The sequence below is a fragment of the Chlamydotis macqueenii genome, chromosome 23 (genome assembly GCF_036417535.1).
Source record: "Chlamydotis macqueenii isolate bChlMac1 chromosome 23, bChlMac1.mat, whole genome shotgun sequence".
NCBI classification, from domain to species: domain Eukaryota; kingdom Metazoa; phylum Chordata; class Aves; order Otidiformes; family Otididae; genus Chlamydotis; species Chlamydotis macqueenii.
In genome coordinates this window covers 967804-984605 of record NC_141578.1, presented here as the reverse complement: position 1 = coordinate 984605, position 16802 = coordinate 967804, and the positions used below count along the sequence as shown (strand labels likewise).

General features: G+C 63.8%; 1 protein-coding gene across 2 annotated transcripts; it reads left to right on the top strand.

Moving 5' to 3' along the window:
• The first annotated feature begins 7907 nt into the window (after window positions 1-7907).
• Window positions 7908-16319, top strand: CSF1 (colony stimulating factor 1). Of its 2 annotated transcripts, none has more exons than XM_086765600.1 (9): window positions 7908-8014; window positions 9193-9324; window positions 11159-11221; window positions 11560-11739; window positions 12006-12183; window positions 13858-13982; window positions 14276-14331; window positions 14426-14478; window positions 14801-16319. In XM_086765600.1, exons 1-8 carry the CDS (start codon window positions 7994-7996, stop codon window positions 14475-14477), a joined length of 807 nt encoding a protein of 268 aa, XP_086621726.1. In that variant the 5' UTR covers window positions 7908-7993; the 3' UTR covers window position 14478; window positions 14801-16319. The 2 variants fall into 2 exon arrangements, with proteins under 2 accessions (XP_086621726.1, XP_086621725.1); XM_086765599.1 differs by having other exon boundaries at window positions 13147-13982.
• The last annotated feature ends 483 nt before the right edge of the window (window positions 16320-16802 follow it).

Genomic DNA, 16802 nt, shown 5'->3' with positions numbered 1-16802 from the left:
CGGGATCGCTTGCCAGGAGGAGGCAGGTCCCTGTCACCATGCCACCGCCCTCCCTGGCAGAGCTGCCAGGAGCTGGGGTCTGTCCCCAGTCGATGGCACAGCCGTACTGGGGGGTCATCACAAATTTTAACAGCTCGGGGGTCTTGGGGACCCCGCGGCTGAGGTCCCCAGCAGCGTATGGGGCTGCTGGCCCCGTTTGGGGCAAACTGGTGGGGGGTTTTGGGGCGGGAACCACACGCTAATCAAAAGAGGATGGAAAACTCTTGTGGCTGCTTGGCTACGAGCAGCCCACATCGGCCTCCAGATGTGACAGCACCGGCTGCGGGATGGAATTCCAGTGGATTATACTTAATTACAAGCGCCCAGGGTTGGGGGGGCGGAGAGGGCAGCAGACTGGCCCTGTGGCATCGCTGGGCAGGGGGAGCGGCGTGGAGCCCCTGCCCCACGCTGGGAGCGGGGATGGATGGACACTGGCTCACGGCTGGTTCTCCTTGTGGAGCTGGGACTTGCCTGGCACATCTCAGGCCCTGAATTTTAAGCCTTTCCAGGATCTTCGGGGATCCCCGGTCCATCCCATCGCCTGGGGCGGGAGGAATCGCGCCGGGGGCTGCCGACTCTCATGGTGCCTCAGAGGCACTTGGCATCCCGGCCCCTATCCTGCACCCTCCCCCCATGCAAGGATGTGGAAGATGACCCAAACTCAATGTCCCAGCAAGGCCCCCCCCCAACCATCGCCCGCTCTCCGGGGCCACAAGCGCCCTTGCAGGTTCCGTCGCGTGGTTTCGTGCTCTTCGGACTCGCCGGGTGCCGTTTCCGCCTGCCCCGTTGCGACAGCCTGTTGCTCCAATGGGGTTTCGAAGGGGCTGTGGGGCCGTTTTTGCCGGCGGTCCCGGGGGCCGGAGGGCTGCCGGGCGGGAGGATGGGCGGAGGCGCAGCAGCACACGCCAAGATGATCAGCCCGTGTTTTTCTGGTGGCGGCTGAATGTTGTTTGTGCTGTCCCGGGGATGATACAATGCTTTTGGCGCAGGTGGACGACCCGGCGGCGGGGCACACGCAGTGCTATCGGCCGGGAGGAGGGCGAGCCGGGACGCTCGGTGGCATCTCCTCCTCTAAGCATGAGCTGCAGCCCCCCAAAGAACTGCTGTGGGACCCCATGTTTGACCAGCTTTGTTGCATGAGCACCCTCCTTTCCAGCTCTGCTCCAACCCCCCCTTGCATCCCTGGGATGGCTGATGCTCCCCAGAGCGGGACAGGCCGTTTTCTCCCCAGCTGAGCAGGGAAACAGTTCACCTGCTGAAAGGGCCGCTCGTTTTCTTGGGAAAAAAACAAAAAAAGCATCAAAATTTGAGTCTCCAAGCACGTGCAAACGGCTGGAGCTGGTTCGCCCCACCTCTGGGGGCCGTTTGGCTCCGCTCTCGGGTGGGGATGGAGGTTGTGAGGAGTTGGGAAGAGGATGGGGAGGAAAAACGGTGAAGGTGGCTGAACGGGAAATGTCCCCTGGGAGGGACGCTGAGGCGGCCGGGATGGGACAGGAGCGCCTCGGCCAGCTGCGAGGGAGATGGGAAAGGCCGGATTTAGCATCAGCGTCAGCCGGGGAGCGTGGGAGTGGGCTGCGCTCGCCGGCCCGTGGCATTTCACCGGGAGATGTCAGCATGACGCCGGCTGCGCTCGATCCTGCTGTGAACCCCTCTCGCGACGCCGGACCGGGGCTGCCGGGAAGCGGTGGGTTGGAGTCAGTGTTTGTAACTCATTTATTTGGTTTCCCAGAGCCTGAAAGATGCTTTTAATAAACCTGAGTGGATCCCAGACCCTTCCCAAGTGCAGAGTTTGACTGGAGAAGTGTGAGGCTGGAGAGCTTTTTGCAACACCCCAAAACTCCCCTTTCCCCCCTTATCTCTGCCTTCACCGCCCCCTGCCATGGCAGAGGGTCCGAATCTCCTGGTTTCAGCCCAAAATGGTCCACTCGGCCCCTGACCAGGGCACCGGGCTGTCAGCACAGCAGGGCATGTGGCACGTCCGTGCTGCGGCATCGGCGCGCCTGGCATCAGTGGCTCCCCCAGCACCACGATCCCTTGGAACAGGCGCCCGAAATGCGTCCCTGTGATGGAAAACAGCCGGATCCAGGCGTGAAGCCATGGGGAGCCCTGACGGCCGAGGGTCGTTAGGCCCTGAACTGGGCTGGCTTCCCTCAGCCTGCCGTCGGCATCCCGTATCCCCAGGTAGGGCTCGGGCTCTCGGAGGCTGTCCTGGAGCCGCGGGCGGGAGGGACGAGGCAGTTTTACGGTGTTAAAACCTCTGCTGCTAATGAAAAACAGGCTCTGCACGGCCAAAACGGCTGATCCCTGGCTGCGCTGAGTAATGCCTCGAATTCCTGGCAGGAGCTGCTTCCTTTTGGGAGGCGAGGGCTCCTTCACCGGTGAGCAGGGCTCTTCATGTCCCCCCCACCCCGGTGTGGGGCTGTCCCGGGGGGCTGAGCCTGGGGACCCAGCCGCCCCTCGAGGATCGGGGCTGGCGTCAGGCAATAACCGGGGTTTGCGCACTGCAGGGGGGGGCTGGTGGGTGGTGGTCTGTCCGTCCAGCCTCTTGCCTGTCCATCCGGCCCCATAGGCGCTGGTCTCTGTCTCCCTCCATCCGCAGCGAGGAAGATGATGGGGGTTGAGCCCCACTGTGCCCCACAGAACCTGGGGGTGGGTTTTTGTCCGCCATGGTGTCACTTTGGCTGGCAGGGACAACCCTTTGGGGCTGGGGGACCCTCTGGATTTTAGGGATGTAAGCAGGGAAAGGGGCTCTGTGGCTCCTGGGGACGGACCCTGCGCGGAGGAGAGCTGGACGGTGCTGGCTGTGGCCACGACTCAGCTCTCGGACGCCTCGATCCGTCCCCTCTCCCCACCCCCTGACCCGGGGGTGCAGCTGGGGCCGGAGCCCATGCGTGTGCGTGTCCGTGGCGGAGATCGGGGCCAGTCGCTGATGTAAACAGCTCCGGCTGCGGATAAACAACCGGCCTCGGTGGGGAAGGACAAACAGCTCCTCTGTTCCCATGCGGGAAGGCTCCGGACCCTCCCCTCGACACCCCAGCGGCATCTCCATCGCTTGGGGTCAGTGGCTCGAAGAACCTCCTCCCTCCAGCCCCGCGTTTGGGGGTGCCACCCCGTCAGCCTGGGGCCGGACCCATGCGGGGTGCAGATGCCCAATTTGGGGGGGGCAAAGGGGGGAATGGAGTCACCTGGACCTGTGCCGAGGTCAGGGACGCCGCTGCCTCCATCCGTCCCGGCGGGTCGCAGCATCCCGGCGAGGGTCTGACCCTGGTGACACCCAGGGACCCCAAAGCCCTCGCAGGGTGGGTGCGGCCGGCCACCCCCCACCCGTGGCGCCAAGGCCAGGCTTCCCTGCAGCGCTCCCAAGCCCTTTGCCCATCCTGCCCCCGGTCCTGGCACAGAGCCGCGCTCCCGGCGCGGCCCCCGGACCCCCCCTCTCCGTGGGTTGGCACCCACTTGGCTCCGGTCGGACTGAGCCGGAGGGTGCCAGGGCTGCGCCCACGCGGCACCGGGTGATGCCGAGCTGGTGGGCGCTCCCTGAGTGGGGCCGGGGACAGGGCACGCAGGGGGCTGTGAGGCCCCCTCCCCAGCACCCTGGGTCAGGTCACAATGGGGGTGCTGGGCAGCCCTGGGCACCCACGGGTGCAGCCCCCAGAGCGCAGCTGCATGGAGATGCCTCCCGCCGCCATTCCAAAACCGCTGCAGCCGAGGGGCTGCCGGTGGCACCTCCTGCCCCCACCTTGTCCCCCCGACTCCAGCCTCGGTGGGTGCTGCCTGGGAAGGCTCTTGGCTCCCGCTCCAGCCACATTCCTCGGCGGAGGGAGGAGCAGAGCGGAGCGAGGGCTGGGGACACGCCGGGGACCCACGTGGGGCCGTAACCCATCCTCTGTCCCCCCTCCGTCCCCCCTCGCCCTCTCGCGGCATGGGCGACCCCTCCGCGAGCCAAGGGGCTGAGCTTTATCCCTGCCCAGGGACCCCCCAGCACGTGCCAGGGGCGGTGGGGGTGGCAGGTCCTCCGGGAGCCTCCGCTGTCGAGGACGGCCGGACCCCAGGTTATGATAACTCCGAAAAGGGGACTTTCTCCGGACGCAGCCTGACCCTGCGGTTCCCTCGCTCCCAGCCTGGCTGGCCGATCGCCACTGAATCCCCTGCACCCGGATCCGGCCAGCGCTCCTGTGGGTGCCCACCCCACGGGGAGGGGGCTGCTGCTGGGGGACCCCCATGGGGGGGATGATCGGGGCTGGATCAGGCGATGCAGGAGGGATGCAGGGGAGGAAGTGGAGGGCTTGCTGTGGGATGAAGGCTCCAGCCTCATCCTGCCGCCTGCTTGTGACATCCCCGCCGCTGGCACGGGGCCTGGGGCAGCGCCCACCACCCGCATTCCTCCGCACCGCAAGGAACCGGGCTGGGGACCTTCCCACGGGGTTTTCCAGCCTGGGCACACACCGCTCCAGTCCGGATCGTGCTGGGGGTGGCCCGCGGTCCTGGCTCCACCACAGCGCCCGGCGAGACTCGTCCATGGGCTGCGGGGAGAGCGTCCCGGCCCCGCGGTGAATCACCGGGGAAGGAACCGATTAAGAGCTCGCAGCACTTTCCTGCTGGAAACAACTTTCTCCACAGAGGCTGTTTGCAGTTCGGGGCTGCCTTCGACGCGGCCGGGGGGGGGGAACTTCGGATGTGTTGCGGGTTTTGCATCCCCTTCGGTGCTCGCTGGCCAGGAAAAGCCTCCCAAAACGGGGCATGGGGTCGGGATGTGCTCCTGCTCCCATCGGGAATCACTGAAGATGCCCAACCACCATCACCTCCAGCTCCTTGCAGGTCCAGGAAAGCTCTGACCTCAGACACGGAGATGTGGCTGCCACTGGGATGGTACCGGTACTCCCTTTGGAGTTGGGAGCATCCTGCATCCCTACATCCCCCTGCGCGGGGGGCCAGCAGAACGGGGGACCCGCCCCGGGATGCCCACGAGCCCCCACAGCCTCCCCCTCCCTCCCCACTCCGGGTGACAGCCCCAGGGCTGGATTCAGCTGTGGGGGAGATGGGGACAGCAGCCCCCCGGGGCAGTACGGAGCAGTGACAGCGCCACTGGTCCCAGTTTGCAACTGGGAGAGGGACAACTAAGTCCTCCCCACCTGAAATTTAGCTGGCCACGGTGTGGGAACAGGGGTTGCTGCCACCGCTGTCACCCATCGCTGCTCGTGACATCGTCTCTATTTCTGCCCCGTGACTCAGGGATTTCGGCAGGTTTGGTGGGGGAGGAGGGGCAAAAGCCACTTCTCTGCCAAGCAACAAAGAACCGGCTGCTGCTCTCGCCCTCTGTCACGCAGGGGCTGGATTTTTCACCCGAGTGCGATGACGTCCCTCCGTCCCCCTGCCCGCTGGTCCCATGACTGGGAGATGTGACACTTTTCCAGTCATTTAAAAAGGGGGGGGGGGGGGATGAGTGTGTGGGAGATAAGAAGGAGCGTGGTCCTTGGCCGCTGTTGAAGGGCCCCACGTGCTGGCACAGGGTCCCCGTGAGTCACCCCCAGCATCCGGCGTCACCCACTACGTCCTGTGGGCACCCACCCTGGCATCCTCCCGCGGCCAGGTGCTGCTGAGGCTCCCGGGACAGCTCATCGTGGAAAATGAAGATAACCTCTTGGCATTTTTGGGGAGAAAGGGCGTTATTTTGCAAGCAGGGCTTGTTTTCAGCCCCAGTGTCCTTCCTCCCCCTGACCCCATCATCCTCAGCATTGCTGTTGATCTGTGTGCAGTTCCTAAGGGCCACCCACGGGTGACAAGGACACACGCGGCACCCATAAACCGCCGCAGAGCCGACGCTGTTGTGGAGCTGTCACCACCGTCCCCATCTTGGGATGGCTCCTGGTCCCAAATCCCCATCGTTCCTCCACCGGGTCCCCTCCGCTTTCTTGGGGTTTATCTCACCTCTGAGAAAAAAACCCTCAGCAGCTTCGGAAACCCGGCTGGCGCTTCCGGCCCGAGGAGCAGATAACCGCTGCTTCCTCCAAGCAGCTCAGATGTGGCTGTCACCGGCCCATGGCCCTGTCGTCACCGGCCCCTTGTCACAGCCACAAGCCCGGGGCTGCCGCTCGCCTCCGCTCGTGCTCATGGAGTTATTTTGCCTTCTGCTTCCCCGTCAGGGTGACGAACGCTGCGCAAGGCAACGCTTCGCCTCCTGGCAACTTGTTTCCACTTGCCCGCAAACAAACAGGCAGCAAACCAGGAAAATCCCCAAAGTGGAGGACGGGGCTTTCTGTCTTCCCAGCACCTCGATGCCAGTGGCGTTCCTGTCCCCAGAGGGGTCTGCTCGCGCACCCCCTCGCACACGGATCCATCCGTGCGCTCATGGAGCCCTTCCTGCGCACCCATGCACATGGATCTGCTTGTGCACATGTGGAGCCATCCGTGCACATGTGAATCCATCTGTGCACATGTAGATCCATCCATGCACACGTGGATCCATCCGTGCACACAGATCTGTCTGTGCACACATAAATCTATCCATGCACATGTGTGCACACAAATCTGCTCATGTGTGCCTGTGCAAATGGATCTGCTTGTGCACATGTGGAGCCATCCATGCACATGTGAATCCACCCACATACGTGTAGATCCACTCATGCACACGTGGATCCACCCACGCACATGTGTGTGCACAGATCCCATGCACACGTGAATCTATCCATGCGTGTGCGTGCACACAGATCTGCTCATGTGTGCCTGCACAAATGGATCTGCTTGCTCACACGTGGATCCATCCGTGCACACGGATCTGTCCATGCACACCCATGCTAATGGATCTGTCCCTGCACACACGGATCCATCCACGCACACGGATCCATTCGCACACCTCTGTGCCTGCTGCCAGGAAAAGCAGCCATGGGAGCCGGCAGCAGCCGCTGCAGGACATGCTGGGGCCTCTCACCGTGCTCTTGTCCCCGACGCCTCTGTTCCTGCCCTGCTCACACACGCCAACACCCCAAATTCCCCCCCCGCCGCTGCTCACAGCACCCAGTGCTGGAATGTATGTGTGTGGGGGTGCGTGCACAGCTGCATAGTTACATAAGTGTTCAGGGAAGTGCGTGTGCACGTAGGAGTTTGTACATGTGTGCACACCGGGTGTGTGTTTGTGTGCACACTTGCGGTGTGCATGTGAGTGGTGTGTGTGCACATGTGCGTGGTGTGTGTGCAGATGTGCGTACATGTCTGTGCATGCAGGTGTGGAGTCTGTGCATGCATGCATATGTGGTGTCACATGTGTGTGTGTCCATGTGTGCATGTGCCCAGGGGAAAGCATGCACATACACGTGTGCAAGCCCCAGTGCTGTGCACACAGCTCTGTGTGTGTGAATGCGTGCATGCCCCAGTGTTGTGCATGCATGTACGTGTTCCAAGGGGTGTGCGTGCACATACAGGGATGCGTGCCTGTCCCTGCCGTGTGCGTGTACAAGTGTGCGTGTGCCCGGGAGCATGCATGGACATGCAAGGGTGCATGTGTGTACGCATGCACATCTGTGTGCATGTGATGGTGCAGGAGGGTGTGGGGGGATCGTGCCCACAGAACCCAGTGCTGCAACTCTCCGGAGATGAACGGAGCCGAACGGAGCCGAACGGAGATGAACAGGAGCCGAATGGAGCTGCACGGGAGCCGAACCGAACCGAGCGGAGCCGAATGGGAGCCGAGCGGAGCCGAATGGAGCCGAACGGAGCCGAACGGGGGCCGAGCGGAGCCGAACGGAGCCGAGCGGGGCCGAGCGCGGCGGCGGGCGCTGGCGGGCCGCCAGCCCTTTCTCATAAACCACATGCTGCCGCGCCGCTATAAAGGGGAGCGCGGCGGCGGCGGCGGCTCAGCCCGGCCCCGCTCGGCCCCGCCGCCGCCGTCTCCTCCTCCTCCTCCTCCTCCTCGCCCTGCTCCGCCCGGCCCCGCCGCAGCCCCGGCCCCACGGCAGCCCCCATGCCCCGCCTCGGAGCCAAGGTACGGCGGCCCCTCCCGCTCAACCCCCCCCGGCTCCCCGGCCCGGCGCCCGCTGCCACCTGTGCGGGGTCCCCCGGGGGAGCAGCCCCCGCCGCGCCGACAGCCCCGCTTCTCCTCATCCCCCCTCCTCCTTGTCCCCCCTCCCTGCGTGACGGTCACGCAGGGGGACGTGGCACAGCCCCTCTTCGGGGGTCCCGGCTCGGTGATGCGTCCCGCCCCGTCCCGGTTCCCGGACCCGGCGAGGAGAGGCCCCGGCTCCTGTCCCGTCCGGTCCCCCAGCCCCGTTCCCCGGCTCCAGTCCCGTCCCGTCGAGGCCCCGGCTCCAGCCCCGTCCGATCCTCCGGCCCCGTCCCGTCGAGGCCCCGGCTCCAGCCCCACTCCGTTCCCCGGCCCCGTCGGGTCCCCGGCGGGGTGAGGCTCCGGCCAGCCGTGCGTGTCTCGGCGGTGGCCCGGGTGGCATCTTGCAGTTTCACAAGAGGGGAGGGTGTTTCTGGACAACCTCCAAGGGAAATTCCCCTCCCCACCCGTCACCCGGGCACCCTCTCGGTACCGGCGCACCGGGAGCAGAGGTGGGGGGCACACGCACCCACCCCGGGGGTCTGCTCCATCCCACCTCGGGGGTCTTGGCCTTAGGTTGCCCACCGGGGTCCTACCACGGTTTGAGGGCTCCCTGCTTCTTTGCAGGGGGATTGGGAGGGGAATTTGGGGTGACGCCAGAGCCGCTGCGTGGAAAGAGCCTGGCGGGTGCAGGCACTGGAGGTTGGGGGGGGTCCGGAGGGTGGGAAGAGGATTTTTGGGGATGGGTGGGTCAGTGCATCAGATTGCTCCCAGGAGCCGGGGTGGAGGAGAATATTTGCAGGAGAGCCGGAGAAATGGTGCGGGAGAGGGGACGAGGGGCTGGATGTGGAATGCGGAGGTGGCCCAGAGCCATGGCCGGGGCTTGTGGCAGCCAGGCCCTGGCCACGAAGTCCCCGCGCTGGGCACTGGGAAATTCCCTGCTGGCCTGGCGCTTCTAAAAATAGCGGGATGGGGTTGGAGGACCGTGGTGGGGTCTGTTCTTCTGGACTGTGGTCAAGCCCTGCCCACCACAAAGGTGGCCGCTCCGGGGGTGGTGGGGAAGGGCAGGGGGTCGGGGTGGGGGCTAGCCCTGCTCCAAGCCTTTGCTCTGCCGTGCTCAGGTGTGCCTGTTCCGCTGCACCCTGCTGTCGTCCCTCCTCCTCCTCCTGGTCTGCAGCATCCATGAGACAGAGCAGAACAGCTACTGCCAGCAGATCATCACGGAGAAGCACCTGGCCGAGCTGGAGGAGCTGGTGAGTGCCCTCCCCGGGCTGTGCTGCGGATGGGGGCTCGTTTGGGGCCCGAGCAGGCACAGATCAGCCCTTATTTAGGCCTGAAAATCAGCGAATCAGCTTATTTTCAGCTCTGCCAGCACTGTGTTGGTACCCAGGAGCTGAGCATCCCTGGGCACGAGGGACAAGTAGGCACTGGAGGGACGACCGTGCCAGTAGCTTTAGCAAGGGTGGCTGTGGAAAAGTGCTGGCAGGAGAAATGGAAGAAGAGGGGAAGCAGGAGCTGGCGGGAGCGTGGCCGGGAAGGAGACATGAGGGGGGCTGGATGGGTGCAGGGGCGATGGGGAAGCAGCGGAGGGGACCAGCGCTGTGCGCCAGTGGTGTTTTCCAGGCGGCTGTGCAGGGGTTAAGTCCAGGAATCCGGCTGCATTCCTGAGTCCAGCTGCTTGCCTGGAAGCTGGGCTGGCTATGGGGCTGTGGGTGGGTGGCAGGCATCGAGGGGGCCTGCTGGCCGGGCTAGCTGGGTGCTGGAGCCAGCCGGGCTGGGGCGATGGGTGCCTTCCTCCCACGTGTCCCGTGGGCAGCTCCGAGTGCTCACACCCACCTCACAGGGAGACAATTCCTGGCCCCATCCTGGCTGCTGGAGCTGTATCTGGCCCTGGCCCTTGGCTCACCTCCGAGCGGGGAATCACGTGGATATCCAGGGGAGAAACGGGAATCGGGGGCACGCAGGGATTTGCACGCTTGTCGCGGATTAAATTCCGCCGTTACAGCGAATGGGGTGCGCGGGTGAGAGGCGGTAGCAGCACCTCCGAATCCTCACTGCCCGCTTGCTTTGCACCGAGCTCTCCGGCAGCGTGTAACTGCCGCGTCCGGGCTTGCTTTACCTCTTCCTCTTCGAGCACCGAGCTGCAGCGCCAGAAGCTGACAGATATCGTGTGTGCAAGCTTGGTTTCCTCTGCCCACGCTGTCCCTGCAGCCCCCGGCGCTCCGTGTCCCCGAGGAGCCTTTGCTTTGCAACCCCCGGGGATTAAAAGTGGGTGCATGGTTGGTGGGGAGAAAGGGGACGGAGCAGGTTTGAGTGGAAATGGTGGTTTCCCTGCCGAGGACTGCAGCCCTCTCCTCTTCCCGCTGGCGGAGAAGCTGGCCCTCGCTCCAGCCCCTGCGGGATAATGGAGCAATTGTTTCCGGGCCGGCATCCCAGGCTGGGAGGGCGAGGACTGCCAGAATTGCAGGCTGGCAATTGTGGCAGCCCTCGCCCTGCTGGCTTGGAGGCAGGGGAGTTTGTATGGGGGGGTTTTCACCCTCATCGGAACGGGTTGTGGCACGGGGGGCCGGCAGCACTGTGTGCGGGACCCCGGTGCTGTGACGCCGGGGATGTGTGACCTCAGTGTCACGACCACCTCCTGCGTGGCAGGATGGTCTTTCGCAGCCCGGCTTTAGCGGAGCAAGCGGCGTCCAGGAGACCCAGGGAGAGTCAAGCAGGGCTGGGCTCTGCTGAGCTGGGAGGAAGAGGAGGAGGAGGAGGAGAGGCAGAGAGGGAGCAGGCAGGGGATGACAGGCATCCCCGCTACAGGGAGTGCGCCGTCTGGGTGGGAGCTTGGATCCTGGGCTCATCCCTGCCAGAGGTTTGACCTTAGGGAAGCATCTGTGCGAGGAGGAGGATGGTGTGGGATGAAGCAGGAACAGGAGCAGACTTCCCTCAGCCCTGTGGATATGGGGGGCTCAGGCGCCCCTTTGTGCCCAGGGCATGGCCCGTGTCGGGGCTGCTCGGCTCCAGGCCCTGGAGCGCCGTGCTGGCTCCACTGCGTTGTCCCCCGGGGCCGCGGGGTGACATCTTGCTCTGTCCTTCCAGGCGGACACCCAGATGCAGCAGCCGGGCAGGGTCTCCTTCAAGTTCATCGATAAGATGCAGCTGGTGAGTGGCTCCTCGCTGGGCACTGGGGGACAGGGAGCAGGGCTGGCCAGCGCGTGGGGGGGTCCACAGGGTGCTTTGGGGTGTCCATGCTGTGGTGTATCCCATTGTCCTCAGCCCCTGTCTCCCCTCTCTCGTCCCCCTTTGCGGGAGGACAGAGGGGGAGATAGGGACCTATCCTGCCTGGCTGGGTGGCTGGGTCCCAGCCTAAGCAGCCTGTGGGACCATAAAAGGGATTTTGTGGCTCTGTGCCTCAGTTTCCCCCAGGCAGAGTGGGATGGGTGGTGCTGTCTCTGCCCATCCAGTAACCAGTCTCACTTTTTTTGTCTGTGTCCTTTTAGAACGACTCTGTCTGCTATGTAAAAGCTGCCTTTCCTCTGCTGGGCGAGATCCTGAAGCAGATGAAGTTCAAGGAGAACTCGTCCAACGCCAAGAAGATGCAGATGGTGCGCAGGATGTACAGCCGCATTGACGAGAACGTCGATCCCTGCATCAAGGAGGAGGAGGAGGAGGAGAGAGAAGTAGGGTGTCCTCTGCCTTGTAGGGCGCTAAATCTGCGGGGGTGTGGGTCTGAGCCTTCATCTGTGGGTGAAATGGGGATTCCAGAGCATCCCGGGGTGGGTGCGTGGGCAGGGCCTTGATGTGGAGCAGGAATGGGGTGTTCGTGGATGCAGAGAGCCATGGGGGGGTCAAACCCTGCCCTGGGTGCGGTGTGGTATCCTGGGGCGGTGACACCGGGTGCCCAGCATGGTCGCGGAGCCGATGCTGAGCCCAGCTCTTCCTCCAGCTCTCATGGAAGTGCGTCGAGAAGTTGACCACCTCCCCCTACGAGATGCTGGTGCTGGTGAAGCAGTTCTTCCAGGACATCAACCAGCTGCTGCAGAACCAGGAGACCTTTGAGAAGGACTGCAGCCAGGTCTACCGCCGGACCTGCTTGGGGCCCAAGAAGGCTGGATCCTCACCAGGTGAGACACCGAGGCTTTGCCTCTGCCCGGCAAACCGGTGCTGGGCTGTGGGGCTTGGGCTCACCTGCATGGAGCAGCTTGACAGCTGTGTGTCCCCATCCGTGGGCACAGGCGGGCGCCGTGGGCACAGCACGTGTCTGCGTTGGTCTCCATCTCTGTTGCTCGGCTGGTGGCTGTCCCCACGGGGTGGCCTTGGCGGTGTGTCGGCCAGCTCTGCGTCTGTGTCTGGGGAGAGCCGGGGTCGGGAGAAGGGGCTGGCCACCCCTTTGGGGCTGAGGTTTTGGCTGAATCCTGCTGGAAACGAGGCCAGAGAGATGCTGAGCGGGAATAAGGAGGCATCTCCGTCAGCCCGGCTGGAGGCATCAGGCTCGGCTCCGTCTCAAAGCCCCAACGCCTGATTTAAGCATAACATGGAAAAATTGAGGCGCCGGGACCCCTCTGCCACTGACGCGCTGCATGACCTCGGCCGTGTCACTTGAACTGCCACGTGCCTCAGTTTCCCCCGACCAAGCCTTCGGGGTGGAAGAGCCTGTGTTGCCGTCCGTGCTTTTGCGAGCGCCCGTGCTGTGTTTGCATGCCCGTGGAGGAGACGTCTCGCTGTCATCCGTGTGTCAGCTGTGCCGTGGGGGATGTTGGATGTGACTGTGCGGCTCCTGCCGGTCGTGGATAACCCGCTGCTGTCGGCTCAGGGACCCGCTGGTTCGGGTTTGCTTCATCCTGCCCGCTGCTTGTCATCTTTGTGCTGCCACGTCTGTCCCTGCCTCCTCCCTGCCTGCTCCTGCCTCACCTTTGCTCTCTTTTTGTCTTTTTTTTTTTGTGTGTTTTGGGGTGGCAGCTGTTTGACCCGCTTGCCCGGGGCTGCGGGGAGGGACGGGGACGCTGCCCCTGCCCTCGGATCTGCTGGCTGTGCCCCTCTTGGAGGCTGGTGACCCCACGGCCGTCTCTTCTCTCTGCTTCTTTCAGGTGTGGGGACAGATCCTGACTGCAATTGCCTGTCCCCTGCCCTCCCTTCTGCCACCCAGCCCTCCCTCTCCACTGCTACCCATGCCAGCAGGGAGGGGGCACCCGCTAGCGCCCGGGTCCCTTACAACCTCCTCCATGCCACCCTCGCTGACTTAGACGCCCCGTCTCAGCCCCCCAGTAGCATGGACGGCGGCTCAGGGACCGAGGAGGTCCTGGGTGCCGGGGTAGGTGACATGGCGTCGGTGCCGTCCCCCGCGATGCAGCAGACAGCTCCAACCGACAGCGCTGAAGCTCTCCTGGATCAGGCCAGGACCCTTAGCCTGGCAGCGGTGGACGTCACCGTCCTGCGTGGGGATGGAGAGTTGATGGAGAGGGGCACCGAAGCAGTGGCCGGCCACCCGCCCCAGGATCCGGCCCAGCGGCAGGGAGCATCCATCCTCCCGGATCATCCCGTCGGGCTTGGAACCACCATGCCGGCAGCATCCCCCAGCGCTGGCTCAGTGAGCGGCGGAGCCAGGATCCGTCTTGCTGAGGCGTCTGAGCCCGTCACGCAGCGCCGTTTCTCCAGGATGGCGCCGGTGATGCGGGGCCGAGCGCCGGGCGGCCCCGGGGATGGGGCAAGAGCGCGAGGCTGGGGGCTGAGCCGGCTGCGGGAGCCCGAGGACGGCGGGGCCGGCCCCAGCTTTGACTCTGGCTTTGTTCTGAGCGCAGAGCAGCGCAGGAAGGAGCTGGCTGTCAGGGAGGGCTGCCGGGAGCCCCTCATCATCACGGTGGCCAGCGTGGTGGCTGTCTTGCTGGCCATGGGAGGGCTGCTCTTCTACAAGTATAAATCCAGGGTAAGCCCTCCCCCCCCCCCCCCCCCCCCCACCTCGCCAGCCCATTCCACCCCCTCCCTGGGTGCAAGCTTCCTCTCCTGCCTCAGTTTTCCCACTCATCTCGATCCCTGTGGGTTGAGCCCCCCTTTCCCCATCATTTTTGGATGGAGGGGCCAAGTGGTGGTGCTGAGCAGGGTGGAAGGATGTTATTGGGATATTTCCCCGCCTTGGGTTGGGGGGGTGTCAGGGTGCCCCTGCCACAGCCCCCTCCCCTTCCCCCAGGCTCATCCCTCCGTTCCCCTCCCTCTGCACAGGTCCTGGAGCGGCCGCTGGAAGATGGAGGCTGCGACCCCGAGGAGGTGGAGAGGAGGTGGGTGTGATACTGGGGTGTGATACCTGGGGGGATTCTGGGGACCCCCATCCAGGGCCACCCTGCCCTAACCCCCCCCGGTTTTCCCTCGCAGGACGCTGCAGGGAGCGAGGGGACGCCCAGAACTGGAGACTCAGGACCTCTAAGGTGAGCAGGGGCTGGGTGGGACCCTCGCAGGGCTCCGGTCCAAGCCCGTGGGGACACTGTCGAGCCCCCGGACTGTCCCCTCCGGCACTGACCTCAGCTATGGGCAGGGAAATTCGGCTGCTGGGAGGAGGTGGATGGGATGGGAAGCCGTGGAGAGGAGCAGGTCTGCACCGCAGTGCTGCCAGCATCCGGTTTTGCAGCCCATTAATCCATTACCACCACTTTCTTAATATATAGAGTGTTTTTTTCCTGTGGTTTTTATGTGTTGCTCCCTCCCTGGCAGAGCCTCGGCTCCCATTCATCTTTCTCCTCCGTTCCCCAGGGCCCGAGGCGGGACGTGAAGCTGCTCGGGGGGGGACGGATCCGGACGCTCCTCGCCGTGCGCAGGAGGGTCGGCACGCGCCAGCCCTTCCGCGGTCCTGCCATGATGCTGATGCTCCCTCCTCCCTTGCCCCACACCGCTGGCCAGAGACTGCAAAAAAATAAAAAACTTCCCTGGCAGGGATGAAAGGATTGGGGGGATGCATCCCAAGTGGGACCCCCGAGGACTGGGAAGCGAAAAGCTGGACGACGTCAGGTTGTCACCAAAGGACTTCGCTGGGATGGTGGCTGATGTGACACCGCGGCGCTGAGCGGGACGGCAGAGACGCTGGATGTGGGATGATGGATCCTGCTTGGATATGGCCGGCACTGGCTGAAGATGAAGGGGACCCCGCTCCCTGAAGCCCTGGGCTCTTCCCCCACCACAGCACGGTGCGGTTTGGAGCAGCACCCACCGCCCCGCCTTCCCTGAGGCTTCAGCTGGAGCACCCCAGATGCCCAGGGGGATCAGTCGCCGGGACTCCCACTCCCCCCTGGCTGCAGGACCCCAGCCCTGACTGGCAACTTCAGCCCTCACACTGTGAATATTTAAAGCCCACCGGTGCCCCTGTCCCCCTGCGTGGGGCTGGGCGTGGGGGGTGATGCTTGGCACCGTCCCGGTCCCCATCCTCCCGCCGCCGGAGATCTGCCTGCGGTCCTGCGTGCCCGAGCTGGCCTCGGCTCGCCGTCGTGCCGTTAGGGTTTTATTTTAATATAGCGGATAAAAAGCTTTATCCCGCGGAAGTATTTTCCGGGGGGCCTGTCCTGCCCCTCGCAGGGTTATTGCTGCGAGCTGGTCTCGCCTGCGACTGGATTGCTGTTGTGACTGTGCTTTGGAGAAGGGAAACGGGGCTGGGCAAGGACTGGAGCTGCCCCAGCTGAGTACCCAGGGGTGTTTTCGGCTCAGCCCCTTCTCCCTCTTTGGGAAGAGCCCAGTTTGGGGTGCAGCACCCCAAACCCCGGGCCGCATCCTGCCCCGCTGCAGCATCCCTCCGGCCCTGAATGTGAAGCGTGGCCCGCGCTGCTCTGAGTTTTGAAGTATTATTTTTATACGATGGAAGAAATGTGGACAAGCCAAACTGTTTTTAAAGAAAGCATTACTATTAATTTTTATATATATATAAATATGTGTATTTATGACTGCCAAAAGGAGGGGTTTCCAGTGCAAGGGACTGGTGTAAATCAGGAGGAAAGCCCTGACCCTAGCAGGGTCTCGGGGGCCAGACCTGCTGGTGGTGTAAAGCCACTGGCTTGGTGCTGATTTGCACCGGGGAGGAGATGCTGACGCTGCGCCGGCCCCGCTCCTGAGGGAGAGAACTTGCCACTGAGCTCTGTTGGGTTTATTTCGCCTTTTTATTTTTTTTTTTTAATACAATGAAATGTTGAAATATTTTATACGAAGTCATTTAAAGAAATCTATTTAAAGAAAATAATAGAAAACAGCTTGTATATTTAATGTTATTAATAAACACAGATGTGGAGCACTGTGTAAGTGTGGGGGGGGGTGGGGGGGGACGCAGCCTGTGCCCACCCCTGTCCCAGCCCTGAGGTCCCTGATGGGAGGGGTGAGGGGACATTTTGGGAGGACAGGGGAGAGTGGGTCGGGGAGAAGGTCTGGGTGCAGCCGGGGTTCGGGGTTGTGGCCGAGCTGCCCTGACCCGCTTTCCTGTTGATGCGCGTGGGAGTCACCGGCACCAGGACAGAGGGACGGATCCGGCCTTCCTGCCCCCAGCCCACCCCTGTTCCCTCCAGGTGTGGGGTCCCTGTCCTGGCGGTGGGCCCCCCCCCCCCAGAATCCCTGCGGGAGGGTTGGGAAGCAGCTGTTCAGAGCAAACACACTGGAGGCTGCTCTCGGCAAAGCTTCCTGCGAGAAGCTCTTCACTGGAGAGGCAGCACTCGAAGAGGCATTTCCTTCCCCCCCCCCCCCCCCCCCGCCGCCCCCCACCCTCCCCTTGCCTTCCAGG